This window comes from Gadus macrocephalus, chromosome 21 (genome assembly GCF_031168955.1).
Source record: "Gadus macrocephalus chromosome 21, ASM3116895v1".
Classification (NCBI taxonomy): domain Eukaryota; kingdom Metazoa; phylum Chordata; class Actinopteri; order Gadiformes; family Gadidae; genus Gadus; species Gadus macrocephalus.
Genome location: NC_082402.1, coordinates 9,446,850 through 9,463,481, shown reverse-complemented (window position 1 = coordinate 9,463,481; position 16,632 = coordinate 9,446,850). Strand labels below are relative to the sequence as shown.

The window sequence follows — 16,632 nt, the reverse complement described above, 5'->3', positions numbered from 1 at the left end:
AACTCACTCATCGTGCAGTCTTGCAGTCATTCGAGGTTACCCTGTCACAATTGCCCATGATCCTAACAAAGGAAAAAGGCTTTAAGTTAAAGGTCAGTCTGAAACTATGGACTTAATGTCCGCATTTTCCTCTTCACTCATCGGGCTTGCCTCTGTGATAAGAGCCTAGTGAATAACAGCAACCCCCAAAATCTCCTGACTACCGTAATATACAGTTGATCCTGGACTATCTGACATCAAGTCTCTCGATAACTCTCTCACTCTCTTTTATTATAATTACGAATTATTTTGCAACAACAGTGATATGGTTATATGACAAGCCAACATAAATGTTTACTGTAAGCTGATATTCGGGTGGAGTTCATGTTACAACTGAAGGTGTCCAAAGTGAAACCATTCGATGTGTAGATGACCCAGACATGCAAAGCTACCCCTAAGTAGTTCCCTTTTGGGCGGAAAACCCCCTTGCTTTATAACATAACCTAGCAGCATGATCTGTAGCTCTGGAGCTGCTTTTTTATACGAGAAATAAGGAAGTCCGATTAGAACAATTGTACCTGGTGTACAAGCTGAATGTTGATGACGAATTATAAACAAGTTTCAAACCAGTTTGTATCATCAATATATTGTGAAGCTGGAGTCTGAAAAGTGATAACTAAATGTGTAGTTTTTTAACAGGGCACATATGTATTATAGAAAACTAGCATCTGGATGTTTTTCTTTTGTTCATGTGCTTTTATGTAGCTTAAACAAATTTTATATGCGTTGTAAATTAATTTTGATACAGACTTACCTCAAAATGATCATGAAACATCTTGCCTGTTGCGATACACGCAATCGAAAGCCTTCCTTTTTGCTTGTTGCTGCACAGTAAAGGATGTCACTGTTCTACAGCAGGTCAGTTACATTTCGAGACATATGTCTACACTGCCACCATGTCTACTGTACATTCCCTCTGATATCAGGCAAGGGTCATGGCTCAAATCGGGACACTCAAATAAAATAAAACCACCCCATACAAATGATTTTGCTATGGTGTCATGTTTTGGTATTGAGTTAACCAACATCATGTGTCATAAATTGCCCATATTTGTTGCAGTAATCCATCAGGGTCTTGTGAGTTCACATTCTGTTCTCTCTGTAGATCGGTCTGGCCTTGGGCCTGTTGAAAGCCGTTTCGGATAACATAAATATTATAGACCCAGTCAGTCCTAGGGGGAGGGAGTTTAAGTTCACGACGAACAAGGAGCGCCGCAGTCTGATGAGTAAAAAAAAAAACAATGGCGGCACCCAAGGAAAGTGTAGCAATCTATAGAGCAATCAAAACCATATTATTCAAAATGGACTAACTATGGTAAAGATGAACAGAAATATGCGTGGAGGGCTTTTCTCAGAGGAGAATGTGTGTTGTCTTTACTTCCCACCAAGAGTCACTCTGATAAGCTGGATATTTTTGGAAAATCCCATATTTGGGAATGACATTTTTTACCAAGCTAAGGCCTACAAAGAATAACCAAACATAAGTGCTTCCTATGTACAGCGTACTACCGTGTCTGCCGATAGGTCATTTGGACAGATTTCAGCTCAACATTGATCAGCCACACGATCAATCATGTTAGTAGGGTCTATGAAAACAATTTGTCTCGGAGGAACGATTGGACAAAATGACACGCATTCTTCAAAGATTCAATCTCTATTCCGTTCCGTCATTCTCCCCCGCAAGAGGTGAACAGAAGAGCGGTGGGAACCATGAGTGTGTGAGCATCGTTCAGGTTTTACTGTGTTGAATCACACAGTCTACTTGCCGTTGGCGTTCTCTCAGGCGGGATGCTCACGCACCCTGCCCTGATTGCTTCGCACCCTCTGGCCGATAAAGGCCTCGCTCCCCTCGCCCACCTCCGTCAGTCGGACGTCAAACTCCGTCACGGCGTTGTTATGGGACATCGCGTCTTCCAGAATCTTACCTCCATCCTGGGCATAACACACATTGCACACACATCACTCGTAATCATCATCTCGCCCCCTTGTTATGCTATTAGCCCATCTTTCCCAGGGAGTCGAAAGGTTGTAACGGTCACAGAGAGCGTAGGTAGGCAATCTCACTCAATCTCTCTTCGCACGACACCTGCCATCGCCACCCCCAGCATGAACTCCCTGTACCATCACTGTATGACTGTGACTGCAGCACGCCATCCACCCACCCCACATCACTATCCACACCTACCCACTTTCACATCCCCCCCCCCCCCACCATTTATTTATTGCCTATTTTAGCTATAGTTATAGCCTCTGCATGATGGCTTAACTACTGGAAACTACAATGCAATTTAATGGTAACAGCAAAAGCAAAAGCAACAGGGGCAATTTAGAATAATCTATTGTTTTTCCCAAAACAATTATGCGTCTTCCCTAGTGCAAAAGGTTTGTAAAGATAACAGCTTCAAAAGGTAAGAAAAGCTTACATATAGACAATTAAATCTTTACTGCCTCACATAAAACCTTCAATGAATTCAAGTGTTCTGCGTAAACCACTTCAATAACACATTGTTTAGTAGTAGAAGACGAGGAAGAAGTAGAAGAACATAAAGACATCCTAACTTGCTAGAAGCAGTGCTCTAGCACAACCACACAGTGTACTGCCCTGGCCTCGGTCCTAAACCAGGCCAGGCGCATGCGGGTAAAGGGGCTTTTCTTAAGCTCACCGCGCCCAGGCTGTTGCAGGAGAGGTTGACGCTGGTCAGCGTGTCGTTCTGGACCAGCACCTGCGCCAGCACGGCGGCGCTGGCCTCTCCCATCTCGTTGGCGCCCAGGTGCAGCCGGCGGAGCGTGCGATTGGTCAGCAGAGCTTGGCCGACGGCCCTTCCGCCCTCGTCCCCCAACCGGTTCAGCCGCAGGTTGAGGCTGCGGAGGGCGGCGCTCCGGGACAGCGCGTGGGCGATGGCCCGCGCGCCGGGGCCCGCGACCTCGTTGTCGTACAGGTCGAGGCCCTCCAGGCGGCTCCTGGACAGCAGCTTGCCGATGGCCCGGGCCCCCCGGTCGCCGATGAGGTTGTGGGAGAGGTCCAGCTCGAGCAGCGACGGGTGGTCCAGCAGGTGGAGGGCCAGGATCCGGCAGCGCTCGTCCTCCACTTTGCTCTGGCAAAGCCTCAGGACCTTCATGGCAGGAGATGAGGCAGTGAGGCTGTATACACTTGACCTAACACGGGTGATGTTCCGACACATTATCGCATTCCCACCAGCGAGTATCATCTATCATTGTGCTCGAAGCTCGGCTTCCATTCCTGAGTGAACTTAGATTACATGATCATTGATGTAGCTTTCGGGAGACAGGAGGGTCAGTTGACTTCCCTTTCCGATAAGTATGGCCAACTGGGGATCTGCCAAGAATAAACCGATTTGATCAAATGTGGAACATTACCATTATCAGTACCGTAGACTAAAACACATGTTTTGTGTTTTTTTCGTTATGTTTGAGCGAGAGCAGTGCTGCTGTTTTCGGAAAAAAAAACAACCACAAACATTCTGATTACCTTCAAGGTGTGGCAGGACTTGAGCGCTCTCGCCAGGGCCTCGCAGTCGCGGAGCGTGAACTCAAACAGGTTCCACTCAAAGTTCATGCCGCAGCCCCGGACCCCGTAAACCAGCCGCAGCTCCTCCAGGCGGCTGAGCTGGTCCAACAGCAGGCCGAAGTCAAAGTGGTCCATCGACGGACCCGCGTCGCTGGCCGCGTCCTCCTCCTCCTCCTGCTCCTCCTCCCCCTCCTCCTCCTCCTGCTGCTGCTGCTGCTCCTCGCGCGGCCTCTCCCTCCCGGGGTTCCCGGGCTCCTTGATGGGGGGCAGCAGCTGGGAGACGTCCAGCCTGAGGACGTAGTCCCTGCACAGGGGCACCAGCTCCAGGATGGAGTGCGGCGGCGTCACGTCCGGGATGAACAGCTCCAGCAGGTTCTCCAGGTGCTTCTCGAAGAACATGCGCTTCCAGCTGTGGCCATACTGGGACACGTCGCAGGGGTTCCAGCGCTGCACGCAGCAGCGGCGCCAGTAGCCCGGGTCCGAGATCAGGTTGGCGGTGACGTGCAGCGGCAGGGAGGGGGGCAGCCGGCCCAGCACGTACTCCTTATGAGCGGGCAGCAGCTCTTCGATGGTCTGCTTTTCTTTAATGACATGGTCACAACCAGCACATGTACAATGAATCCTATTAATATGTTGTTATGATACTGTAATTGATAAAGCTGTTTGTCAATAGTGCCTTTGAAGAGCATACCCTCGAAGTTTGTCACGATGTTTTGCAGGCAGAGTATGGATAAGGGAGGCACCAGAGCAAGGGACCACTCTGGGTCTTCAGCAATGATCCTGCGCAGTGGTCCATGGTCCCCAAACGCGCTGATTTGTTCCACTGGAGGATCGATGGACTTGGACATTGTGCCAGAAGAAATACTGTCCGTGGGCAATATGGTCAGGTGGATGTATTATAGACAAAATGTTACTTGCAGGGACTGTCTGCTCCGCAAGAGGCGAGATGTCCTCTAAGGAGGGAACATAGGCCTGATCAATTCTACTTCTACCACTACTTAATTGTGCCTGAAAACTAAAGCTAGATATGCATTTGTCAATGCTACATTAGCGGTAGCATCAGCCCAAGAATCCCGGTCAAACTATTTGATGCGAAAAGCATCTAGAGCAGCGAAACAAAGAGTATCGTTTATGTGGAACATAACATTCTACAAACGTAATATCTAGAAATGTGGATTCAATTGGATAAATAGTGCCATTATAACGTACCACTAGCGCTTGTCTGGATAACTTGACGCCTTGGTAACAAACCGCACAATTTCAAAGCCAAAGCCTCGTTGCTAGGCAACCAAAATCAACAATCAGTCTGTGACGTTAGCAATAAAATGCTCTTGTATCGATTCAGTAATTTTTAATCAAAATATGTTCAAATAAAAGTGTTAAAGAACCATTCGTAATTATATATAGGCCGTAATGTTTGTTTTATATTTAAGTACAAAGGACATAATAAAAATTGCCCATCTAAAACAAGAAAAACTGTCAAAAAAAATGTGGGGTACTATTACATACTACCCCACATTTGTGCCACAACTACAAAGATGTCCCCTTTCAAGTGAGTAGAAAGTGTGGGCAAATGTGCAATGTGTGGACAGTGTGTTAGGGATGCAGGCTTTATGTCCTATGATGGAGATCACTGGGGGTAACAAGGGTGCGAACACACGAGTAGAGCAAACTAAAATGGCAAACAGCGAGGCCAAAGTGCTTCTGTCGTTCCTGCAGATCCAAGGTTGCTCCTCTGTAGTCTGGGAGAGAAAATACAGAGCTCAGTAGAGAGAGGGAGGAGGATAAAGTACAGAAATATCAGAGTATAGACAAAGATAGAAGTTAGTAGCATCCCATTAGGTGGAAGTAGCTCGTTGAGTGGGGAAGGAGGTTCGAGGATGATTTAAGAAGCCAGGCTTTGACCGTGGCTCCGAGGCACTGCTCCGTCACTGTCGGAGTTGTGCAACACAGCCCGACAAGACGCACGCTTCCATCGCGCTGCACTGGCTCTAATGGACTGCCCTGACGTCAGCCGTCCATCGTGCAGGAAGGAAGGAAGGAAGGAAGGTCAGCCCGCGCACTCCGGATGCTGCTGTAGTTTTTACAAGTGCCCAGAAGCACAGTGAGGTGAGTCCCTGGCTCAAGATGTTTACCAATCCTGGTGTGTGCTAGTGGCCACGAAAGGCATATCGTTTTGGCAAGGCAGTCAACATGGTCTGTCGCCCTTAATGACCAAATCAATATGAAGAAATGTCACGGTGGCTCGACAGATCACGGTCTAGTCGGAAGCAGGATGCGACCGCTGGGATTTCACAGAAGAAAATCCAGAATATTTCAATGAATGCAGTAGTCGATACGATCAAAGTGTAAACAAAGGTAGAAGTGTGCCAGTTTCCCATGGCATCCAGGGAAATATTGATTTGAAAATAATACATCATGTTACACATTACACCTTATTTCCAGTGCTTTTAGAAACTCTGTTTGCATGAAGAGTGAATACCAAACATCACATTTTACTTTATGCTTACAAATGTTTTCTCATATCTCACAGCTTTGGCAAGTTCAATTCATGATTTTCTTTTAGTCGAGGAAATCAAGGAGGCTGCAGAGTTTGTATTTATAGATATTGTTAAAACATGGCTGCAGTCTCTTTTCCTTTTGCATTAGGCAAAAAAGTATACATTACATTAGTGAATAAGGTTTTGATGATCAGGCGCCACCTTGTGTCGACCTATAACCTAGCAAGTAGAGCATGGGTCCTGATTGTACAATTCCTTTAAGTTTAACATGTTTCACAATTGCGTCACGAAATACAAACAAACTTTTACTCGTTTCCATTCATCATGACCACAGCATAAATACTACAAAGCACAAACCAAAATAACAGAAAAGTCCACAGAGGAGCAGAAAATTGCACCAACGGCCAATCACATTGTTGAGCGGACGAAAACAGCTGAAGAAAACAAGAACATAATAATTCAAATAATAATTCATACTATTTTGTTCAACCGCTCGATTCTTTCTGTTGAAGAACCGAAAACTGCAGCGAAGGTCGGAATCCTTATGCGTCACAAAAACGTCCCCTCGCTGCTCGAGCGAGCGCACGTCGGAGTCCACGTGCTTCTGGTGCCTTGCGATCGGCCTTTAACCCCCAGCCCACCCAGGCCTTTCACCAATTATAAAAGCTGTCATCGCCCCCCGAGATGTTGCTGGTGGAAGGGCTGAGGTCTAGGCTCTGATGACTGCTGTCCGTGCCCACCGATTCCACCGTGCCGTCCCCCGAGCTGTCCAGGTGGATGCTGCCGTCCGCAGGGCTGATGTTCTCCACCTCCCCGTCCGCCGCGTCGCTGTCCGACTCGCTGCCGCTGTCCAGGCTGCTCCCGCTGGAGCCGCTGCTGCTGCTGCTGCTGCTGGTCGTGCTGCTGTCATCTTGGATCACCGTCACCTCCGGAGGCGTGGCTCCTGAGAAACCCAACAACCAAAACAAACACAGTGATACTTGTCCCATAAAAATAATTAACGCATGGAGATGGAGGGTCAAAAAAAGTATCAAGTATAAGAATTCAGCCAGTTGAACCCTTGGTCACCCAAGACAATCAAAACAATTGTAAATAAGAAGGAAGAGGGTATCACATCTCGCTGGTGTTTCTAACGGGCACGTCGAGATACACAAGCTGGCTTTCCAGCACGCAGACAAACAGACTATCTCGCTTTTGGCCCAACCAGCTCGTTCTCTCTGAAACCAAGAGACCGCCCAGCATTTAAAAGAGAAACGTAAAATAAAACCATAAGATGGCACGTGCATAAATAAAGTCGATTGTTTTCAAAAAAAAAGCTGCAGCACACTGAACGGTGTTGAGCCGTGTTTGAAAATAATAAGAGTGTTGTGAGGGCTAGGACACTACCGGTGTCCTACACCCCCAGGGCAGTAGGAAGCATCTCTGCAGCGCGGGAGAGACTGGCACCGCGGCGCTTGCCATCTTGCTTGCTCGTGGCGTTTGACGCACCTCTCACCTTCCCTCTCGTTGACGATCACCTGTCTCCGGGTCTTGGTGTCGGCGCTGAGGTTCTGCACCATGCTGTCGATGAAGTTATCCACAGCAAGGCAGCGCGTCTGCGAGCGGATCGTCTGGCGGCAGATGGGACACTCGTCTTTGCGCTTGCGCCACTCGCCGATGCAGTACAGGCAGAAGATGTGACTGCAGTTCAGCACGTAAGCCTGTCGCCAAAGGTAGACACAAAAATATTTTAATTCAATGCAATTGTTTCGATACTTTTCTTTTGCTTCCTTCGTGCCAGAGGGAGTAAAAGTTTGGACACATCATTAGAGACAATTAGCATATGTTGACAATGACAAGCAACAGCGAGTCCGACACGGCAAGTTAATCTAATGTATATGTTTGGAAATAGTTTGTTTGCAACTATATGCAAATTATACGTGGCATCCATCTTGAAATCCATCTGGAATCTAAGCTGTGTCCATTTACAAATGCAACTCCAAGATTTAACCGTGTTTAATCAAGTTTCTGGTCACGGAGCTCTTTCAAAGGAGATTAACAATAACTCCTCACGCTCATTCATTGATTGTCGACGCCCTCTTACCTGAATGAAGAGCTCGGAACAAATGATACACTGGAGCTCATTTTCCATCACCTCCGTCATCTGCGTGACCACTTGCTCTTTCTTGGCCCTCTCCTTCTCCTTCTCCTCCTGGTCCACCATGATAGATGCAGGGTAAAAGGCGAGTGTGGTTGGAGCAGTCAATGTACAATACATGTCCCAAACAACGAAACGTACGTCAACTGTCTACAGTAAGTAATGGTTTTGTACTTTGTCTGAAGCAACAATCACCATGCTTGGTTGGCCAATACTACCATTACAGAATGAGTGGAGTCGAAATGTGACAATGATCATACTTACTTTGGTAAGTTCTAGCTCCCTGTTCTTCGCCAAAAGGACTTGTTCAAAGCCTTGCCGAGAATGGGCGAGCTCCTCCATGACGTTCCTTTGCTGTTGGCCGTCACAGGACAGTTTGAAAGACTTCAAAACTGATGAAATTACTATTTGGTTAGATTTAAAAAACAAACTAAATATTTTTGGGGTTTTATGTTTAATCAAAGAGCACGTGAAACTGATTCCAGTTTTCACTTTTAGCATTCTCAATTGTTCCACATCATCTACTGATATAAGCTCAACAAGTGAGAACACAAGTTGGATATTTTAGCTAAAGATTGCAAAAGCAAATTATTAAATCGCATTCTCTGCAAACTTTAAATCCGACCTTACCTCCTGTAAGGCGTCTTCTAGTTGTTTCTTTAAGACCTCTTCTTCCTGCTTTGTCTTCTGTGCCTTTAAATCAAGTACCACATTACAGACACAATTTAGGAGATTGTACAAAACAAATGGCCTCAGATATATAAGCCCACCCTGAGCTCAACGCTGACACAGTGTAAGGGGAGGTTGTGAAAAAGCAAGTAAAGTAGGGAACACTGTATTATTGCTGTGGACCTTTAAGTAGTTAAAGGTCAGTCAACCTTTTGCTTCGCTAGCCCTCTGTTTGGAGCAAACCTTTCAACTCACGGTGGGGGCCAAGGTAGTGCTTTTCTACTTCTACCCGTTTGGAATTGGAAACACTGGGGGCTCACGTGACAGCCCCGAGAGGCTCTGCTCGGTGACTGACCAGTTGTGCTCTGGTCTGGCTGAAGGACTTCTCCAGCATCTCCATGTGCTGCGTCTTGGTGCGCAGCGCCCCCAGCTGGCCCTGCAGCTCCCTGACCTGGGCCTCCTGGGAGGCGTCCCCCTGCTGGGACGTGCCCTCCAGCGTGGCCAACTGCTTCTGGGTGCCCTTGACTCGCGCCCGCAGGGTCAGGAGGTTCTGGCTGAACCTGGTTAGGGAGCAGGTGTGGGATAATAATAATAATAATTATTATTACTATTTTCCTTCATCCGTCAGTCAATTCAGCTCAGAAGGGTCATTGCAACCTGGATGGATAGGGTTACAGTACACTGCAATTAACCACTTTGCCCATCACTACTACATACATCTGAAGATTGTCCCGTTCGCTGGGACTGTTGGAGTCGTCAGAGATCACGATGGCGTCCTGCCGTTTCCCAGCGTGAAGCGGCGGGCCCTCCGACGGCGGCCTGGCCCTCTGTCTAGGTTCTGTATCCAGGCCCGGCGTGCCCTCCGACGGCGGCCTGGCCCTCTGTCTAGGTTCTGTATCCAGGCCCGGCGCGGAGCAGGAAGTGTTTGGCACGGAGCCGCGATAAAGCTTCTGCTTTGAGGAGGTGGACGGCTCCGTTTCATCCGTGCTGAACTTCCTTTTGCTGGTATTGGCCACAGGGACCGCCTTGGGACTCGGACTGCACACCTGCGCCAGGTGGGGTTCTAGTTCTTTGAGGGGCCGTCTGACAAATATATACTCATGCTCCACTTGGGCTCCAGCCGCAGCAACACCAAGCTTTATGGAGTCCCCCAGGCGGAGTCGGTGGGCTCTCTCCGCAGGTATGCGTATCCCATTCACCCACACGCCATTTAGACTCTAGAAGGGCGGGCGGAAAGATACACTCTTAACAAGTTATAATGACAATCTAACAACAATGTTATTGTTAGAATATAATACAGCCAAGTCATTTTACTTTTTTTTGTATGTCCCCTAAATCACAATTAGTCTCAAAGCTTTACGGGCAACATTTAAGGCTTGACGCACCACCTAACTTCTCTTAATTGTCGAGAAGGAAACCTTTGGACCAGTGTAGTGTGGGATGCCACAATGGAAATACATAATGGTAGCATAACAAGCATATATTCTAGATATACAAATAAGAAAGGAGCAAAAACAGGGTACTTGGGTTACTATTACTTGAACTTTGCATACCATTTTGTCTGTGACAGTCCAATGCCCATCTCCCTTTTGCTTGAAGCAACAGTGCAGTCTGGAGATCATCAGAGGGCAAGACGGTGATACGAGCTGGTAGGTGACGTCTACACCACGTCCAATCTTGATCTGTCCAGTACACAAACAAGGTTCACATCAGGTCATCGATTGAAGTAACGCTTTGCATCTAGCTTCGTTCCGGAGTTGTAATTGAGTGTATATCGTACACGCTAGTTGTATCGAGCAAACGTATTAACGTAGGTAAGCCAAAATATTACGCGTTTGTTTTTACGTGCATTTGATCAATAAGGTCTGCCTGGTGAGTTTAAACCGCTAGTGTACTATAGTTAAATGTAGCTAGTGTTAAAAAAATAATGAAAGATAGCCTGTGGTTTAACTAGCAAACCCGAACCTCTTGATTCTCCGGCAACAGAAGCCAGTCTGCATTGCTTCCGATCCGCGTCAAACAGCATGCTTCAGGAATTGCGGATTCTTGCTTATCACATGCTGAGGAGTCGGATGTCACTGTTTCCATTTTTAACTCATCCTATATAACTAATTCAAAACAATGAAACTGATATAAATAAAGCCCAAACTTGCTAGGAGCTTCTTCTTGCTCTTCTTCCGCTGTTTTGTGTGTGTGTGTGGCGGGGAATTACTGCCGCCCTCTGTACAGGAGACGGAATCCGACTGGCGATAAGTAACAAGTACAAAAACATAAAGATACCAACACTATTGATAAAATTCTGTAAATCAATCCGGTTGCTTGTAGAAACGGCTGTAGTAAAAAAGAAGAAGCAAGTAAACAATGCACGTTGGTTTCCATGGAGTTAAATGTATGTATATGTATGTGTTTGTATATTTTGTCACATTGCAACCATGAATGAAACCACTGTTTGTTGTAACTTGGCCCATCCCTCAACGCACTAAAGTAGTGTCAAAACGCAGCTGGGACAGGTGGCAATAAAAGAAAATAAAATAAAATGAAAGGAACGAGAGATTGGAAGTGGTTTAGACATTGCAGTTTTGCAACGATGGAAAGGGTTAGGGTTAGGGTTTGTTGAGAAAATGAACACAACTTTCAGTTGACAATATATCAGGTTTATGATGCAAATATATTGATAATTGTACCTAAAAAAAATATGAATTATAAAAACGTGACTAAATATGATACATTTGTTCTCTATGTGCAGTGAAAATTCAAGAAAACATGTCCCACTGTTTATTATTTTTTTCTATTTAGGTGTTTACATAGCTATTCGATTCTGCTTTATTTAAATAATTATGCCAAGGTTAATGGTATACTCAAAGTGTCATCTCTTCTTTCCCTTTACTAAAACTATCAGATTTGTATCCACTGTCCTCTTTCTCGTGTCCCTTCTCGACACTCCTCATTCTCCTCCAGACGTGCCAACTGCCACATCTCTGTTTCCCTCGACTTGCAGGCATGCTGCAAGTTGGACAACACATTAAGCCTTTAGCGACAGTGTTCAGGCCTAGTCTATACAATAAGGTTATTAAACAATTCATATCATTCTAAAATTATTAATTATAATACCAAACCAAAGTTTTATTAAAAAGATAATATGGGTATTCATATTGATTCCCCAGTAGTACAATAACCAAAAGGGTGGGACTTCCTGTCTGTTCCGGATGCAATACATTGACCGAGCAATAAGGGCTTGGTCGCCGGTTGTTTTCAACACAACGGTACGCCTTCGGATAACGTCCTTACCTGTCTAACGACGATGCCACAAGCGTTATAGAGTCAAATCGGCGATGCTAACGCCGAAAGTACTTCGCTGACGAGTGTGTGAAAATGTCTGATGTCACCAAGACTATCCAGAAATGGCATGCGAGTTTCAGTAAAGGGACAGACTTTGATTCGTGGGGACAATTAGTGGAGGCTATTGATGAGTACCAAATGTAAGTTCATCAACATGTGTCATACAATTGCCTCTTATCAGTTTGAACTGTTTTCTCAGTTGCTCTATCCACTCCCACGACGAGTGTCTTCTGTATCATCTAAATACCCTTGCCCATGCATTGTTGCTCGCCATCTATATGCTGTTCAGACAGTGCATTTGTATTACCAATTCATGATATTAAAAGCAGCCTTCGACCAGAGATATCGGACTTATTACCACGTTTCCCATCATTCAAGATAATCTGCGGCCATACATGTCAGGTTGTGAGGTGTGTGTGTGTGTGTGTGTGTGTGTGTGTACAACAACCTTTCTCAGGTCACAGCCAAAGCCCTTTTGTTCTTGTAGTGCAAGCATTTATATCCCTCCTGAAAAAATAAATAATAATTGTGCACCTTATCATGTATCCTCCTAAATTATATGCATTTTGGAAATGTTTAATATGTGATAAAATACAAAACTTGACCTGCTCTCTTTACTTTGTCAATAATGGTTGATCCAGATTGGCACGCCAGCTCCAAAAAGAGGTCCAGTCAACCAATTCCACAAACTTCACTGAAGATCAGAAGGTATTCAAGCTGAACGTTTGGCTGGTACATATTCGAGGATTGCGATGCCTAGTTTGAGAGTTGAGCATAAATTTAGCTTTCTAATCTCAAATTAGGTTTAAAATATAAAAGAAAAGGGAATAACTAGTTAAGTCAGATACCATGTCTTTGAATGTATTTTGAATGGTAGAATGAATTGGCATATTTTTAAATACATTGTGTAAACTACACCACAGCATGGAGCCTGAGGGAGAAAACAAATTTGTCTTCTTAATTGTACACATTTGTTGCTCTTCAGAAAACATTAGGCAAATTTGCAACATGTCTGGAGCTGAGAAGTGCAAGTTTGCAGGTCTGTATCAAACTGTTATTTTGCTTCTATATGTTAATAGATTTTGTACAATCAATCAACATACTCTTAATTATGAGTCTTTAATAATACCACTTATATCTATTAATAGTATAGCACAGTTGCATTTATTATGTTGTGTATTTTGTTTGTTATTGTTTTGGCATAGTGCTCACAGCCAACGGAAGACTTCAGGTTAGAGGAGCTGAAGACGTTGGAACCCAGTTAGTATTAATCGACTCGAGGGGAAATAATGGTGCATTTGCAGCCAACTCATTTTGCAGAGGCAAATAAACACACTTTGACTTATGTTTATGTCTTTCTCCATAGTTATAAAAAATATACTGACTTACAACAAAGAATTCCCCTTTGATGTCCAGCCGGTGCCATTAAGGTAAGACTCAAGAAAAAAAACATCCAACAGCCTTTATTAGGGAGGTTTTCCAACACTGATATTTATATCAGTGTACCAAAATACATTTTGGTACACATCGTCTGATGTTAAAGAGACATTTGATGTAAAGTCATGGTAGACATTTTACATTTGTAATTTAGAACATGAAATCTCAACAAGCAACCGTCAAAGGTCTTGAGTCCGTCTAGTGTATTAAAGTATTTAATAGCTTCGGTACCTGGTTTGGATGAGGCTTTAGCGTTGAGGTATTTCTTCCAAAATAACATGATTAAAACTTTGAAACCATCAGAAAAATCCTAGCTCCAGGGGAAGAGGAGAACCTGGAGCTGGAAGAGGAAGAGGATGCTGCAGCGAGAGCTGGGTCTGCTGAGACCTTCCCATCTCAAGTATCAGGTACTACAGCCCCCCTACACCACCACCACCAATGCTTCATTCTCATCTTCGCTAGGATTAGCTTTTAAACCCAGAGGATCGCTAGACCTCTGTGATAACACAGTGCACCGGATGATACCATCCCCATAATCGTAGCCTATTGTCAGAAATGTACACACACTAAGCTACTAATCAGTGGTAAACATCTGTGAAAAAACTTGCCCCTATTGGCTTTGCCACTGCAGTTCATTGTGCACTCAACTTTGGTGCAGTTCGGTATTATCATTCACTTTCCTTTTTGTTAAAAGAAACCTAATGTGTGAGATCAGGAGTGTCTCACGAGGCTGGCGTAGTATGGGGCTTCCTTACAGTATGTGTATTTTAAAGCATACTTGACCATATTTAGAATGCCATATTTAACCATGGTCTGTTACAGGTACATTGTTACCACGGTTACCCTCAGAGCCCAGCATGACACTTCTTACACTTAGGATTGATAAAATTGGCTTGAAGGATGCTGGCCAATGTATCGACCCCTACATGACCATCAGTGTAAAAGGTATGTATGTGCATGTATATATTCCTTCTATTGCTACAGCTGAATGTGGAAAATAATGGGGATGATAGGGATCCATTAAACAACAATATTTCTTTCGAAATTAGTGATAAATAATGACAAATAAGCATCATTAAGGTTGGAAAGATACCCTGGCATTCCATTGCACCTAGAATGTTGATGTTCTGCTTTCAATTTCAATCAAACCCCTAACTTGTCTCCTCTGTTCAGATGTGAATGGGATTGACGTGAACCAGGTGCAAGATACCCCTTTGGCCACCAGGAAGGAAGACACCTACATCCACTTCAGCGTGGAGGTGGAGATCCAGAAACACGTGGAGAAGCTACCCAAAGGTACCTCCTTTAGACATAGGGCCGTGCTGTTTAAATGCACCATTTTCTGACCAATGCAGGGGTTTGGTGACCATGCTTTGTGTTGGTTCAATAGCATGAAACTGTGCGTCGTGTTTTTATAGTTTTCCATCATTGAATTTAAACCTTTTTGTTCAAACTGTTTTGTGACTTATTCACAATTTTTTATTTTTCAAAATGATGTGTGTCATGAGTGTCTACTAGAGACTAAAACCATTATATCAATGATTTATTTACGGCAGCCATAATTTTTGTTCAAAGTTACGAGTGTCTAAAGACTTAAACAATGACAGAGATTTGTTTTTCCCTCTAAATCAATGTAGGTCTATGTAGAATATTGTTTTGCAATGATAAACTTACAGTGTAGTTTTACAGTTTTAAGCCATTAACTTCCAATGGTTAAAATGGTGAACACAAGACGAGGCACTGGGTACTTCATTTAAATATGTCCAATGTGTTGCAAAAGTATCACTACAATGAGAAATAATACAACGTAATTTCTGTTTTGTTGATTTGTCTGCTGTCTGCAGGAGCGGCCATCTTCTTTGAATTCAAGCATTACAAACCCAAGAAGAGGTTTACCAGCACAAAATGCTTCGCTTTCATGGAGATGGATGAAATAAAGCCCGGCCCAATTGTGATTGAGCTGTGAGTCTCCTTTCCAATGTCTGAGTCCTTATACTAAGGATGCACAGATATGAATATTGAATGTATGGTTAATTAATGGCTGTTTCTGATATAAAATTGATTTCAAATTACCGTTAAACTACTGGGTAACATAAGTAGTGAAATAGTGATATCTCCAGTTAATCGTGTCTTTCATGGTGTGTCTGTTGTGGTGTCAATGACCCATTCCTTCTGTTCCTAACGGCTTGTGCCACAGGTACAGGAAGCCCACTGACTACAAGAGGAAGAAACTCCAGCTCATGACCAAGAAACCACTATATCTCCACCTCCATCAGACGCTGCACAAGGACAGCTGAGGGAGAACCTGCTACATGCCTGGAACTGCCTGGTGGCACCACTTGTTAAGCTACACACCCACATCAGCCTCATCAACCGTTCATAACCCAGCCAATCTTTGGTGTGAAGCATTAACACAGCAAGTCAGCAATACTTACTTGAACCACGATTGGTTCGCTTTTCCAACCGCGCTATTGAATGTGCATTTCAGATTTTTATTTACTCAAACCAATAGTGACACAATTGAGTCCTCGTCTGCTATGGAAATTCAAGCTTTTATCTTTTTTGGGTTTTAACCAATGAAACTACTTGAATGGATTAAATGCGAACAGATTTCAAATTAGGCACAAAAATATATCTTTTGTTTTAAATGATGTGATGCAGTCCCAGTAAGATGGAAAAGACAGTGCTTCCTGAATCACTTTACATTGAATATGGTTGGATTCATATCACATGGGTTATCTCTCCATTTGGGATATCATGGTAATGTTTCTTTTGTATTTTTGTAATATCAGGCGATAAATTTACCCTCAAAGATAACACTAACTGATTGAATATTTGTGTGTGTGCGTTTTATATGTGTATGCGAGGGCATGAATGAAGAATCATGTGCAGTATTTGTGGACATACAGCAAAAACATATCAAATATTTACACTGCTTTCATTTCTAATAAACTTTACATTTAAAACCTGCCTTATTGAGT

The 16,632-nt window shown here is 44.2% G+C and overlaps 3 protein-coding genes across 4 annotated transcripts; 1 reads left to right on the top strand and 2 right to left on the bottom strand.

Annotated features, from left to right (window-relative positions):
- Nucleotides 1–461: 461 nt before the first annotated feature.
- On the bottom strand, nt 462–4,852 carry tcte1 (t-complex-associated-testis-expressed 1). Its single transcript, XM_060041952.1, has 5 exons — nt 4,778–4,852; nt 4,260–4,432; nt 3,530–4,149; nt 2,703–3,152; nt 462–1,971 (listed from the first exon to the last, which is right to left on the bottom strand). Exons 2-5 carry the CDS (start codon nt 4,414–4,416, stop codon nt 1,819–1,821), a joined length of 1,380 nt encoding a protein of 459 aa, XP_059897935.1. The 5' UTR covers nt 4,417–4,432; nt 4,778–4,852; the 3' UTR covers nt 462–1,818.
- A 1,191-nt stretch (nt 4,853–6,043) lies between these two features.
- On the bottom strand, nt 6,044–11,331 carry rnf8 (ring finger protein 8, E3 ubiquitin protein ligase). Of its 2 annotated transcripts, none has more exons than XM_060041949.1 (9): nt 10,841–11,331; nt 10,429–10,557; nt 9,593–10,092; nt 9,231–9,435; nt 8,837–8,899; nt 8,471–8,560; nt 8,153–8,260; nt 7,558–7,769; nt 6,044–7,012 (listed from the first exon to the last, which is right to left on the bottom strand). In XM_060041949.1, exons 1-9 carry the CDS (start codon nt 10,961–10,963, stop codon nt 6,976–6,978), a joined length of 1,467 nt encoding a protein of 488 aa, XP_059897932.1. In that variant the 5' UTR covers nt 10,964–11,331; the 3' UTR covers nt 6,044–6,975. The 2 variants fall into 2 exon arrangements, with proteins under 2 accessions (XP_059897932.1, XP_059897930.1); XM_060041947.1 differs by having other exon boundaries at nt 7,565–7,769; nt 10,841–11,150.
- A 741-nt stretch (nt 11,332–12,072) lies between these two features.
- On the top strand, nt 12,073–16,621 carry aida (axin interactor, dorsalization associated). Its single transcript, XM_060042074.1, has 10 exons — nt 12,073–12,354; nt 12,856–12,922; nt 13,200–13,253; nt 13,420–13,474; nt 13,581–13,644; nt 13,955–14,058; nt 14,474–14,596; nt 14,825–14,947; nt 15,496–15,613; nt 15,849–16,621. The coding sequence occupies exons 1-10, from the start codon at nt 12,248–12,250 to the stop codon at nt 15,946–15,948; spliced, it is 915 nt and encodes a 304-aa protein (XP_059898057.1). The 5' UTR covers nt 12,073–12,247; the 3' UTR covers nt 15,949–16,621.
- Nucleotides 16,622–16,632: the final 11 nt, after the last annotated feature.

What these genes read in the sequence shown, in the direction of transcription:
- tcte1 (XM_060041952.1), bottom strand. Translation starts at nt 4,416, where the DNA reads ATGTCCAAGTCCATCGATCCTCCAGTGGAACAAATCAGCGCGTTTGGG. An exon ending in AGTCCTGCCACACCTTGAAG is followed by an intron (nt 3,153 to 3,529) that starts GTAATCAGAATG and finishes CCTGCCATGAAG; the next exon opens with GTCCTGAGGCTTTGCCAGAG. An exon ending in CCTGCAACAGCCTGGGCGCG is followed by an intron (nt 1,972 to 2,702) that starts GTGAGCTTAAGA and finishes TGTTATGCCCAG; the next exon opens with GATGGAGGTAAGATTCTGGA.
- rnf8 (XM_060041947.1), bottom strand. Translation starts at nt 10,963, where the DNA reads ATGGAAACAGTGACATCCGACTCCTCAGCATGTGATAAGCAAGAATCC. An exon ending in GGACTGTCACAGACAAAATG is followed by an intron (nt 10,093 to 10,428) that starts GTATGCAAAGTT and finishes CCGCCCTTCTAG; the next exon opens with AGTCTAAATGGCGTGTGGGT. An exon ending in GGGAGCTAGAACTTACCAAA is followed by an intron (nt 8,261 to 8,470) that starts GTAAGTATGATC and finishes ATGGTGGACCAG; the next exon opens with GAGGAGAAGGAGAAGGAGAG.
- aida (XM_060042074.1), top strand. Translation starts at nt 12,248, where the DNA reads ATGTCTGATGTCACCAAGACTATCCAGAAATGGCATGCGAGTTTCAGT. An exon ending in GCTATTGATGAGTACCAAAT is followed by an intron (nt 12,355 to 12,855) that starts GTAAGTTCATCA and finishes TGGTTGATCCAG; the next exon opens with ATTGGCACGCCAGCTCCAAA. An exon ending in CGTGGAGAAGCTACCCAAAG is followed by an intron (nt 14,948 to 15,495) that starts GTACCTCCTTTA and finishes TGCTGTCTGCAG; the next exon opens with GAGCGGCCATCTTCTTTGAA.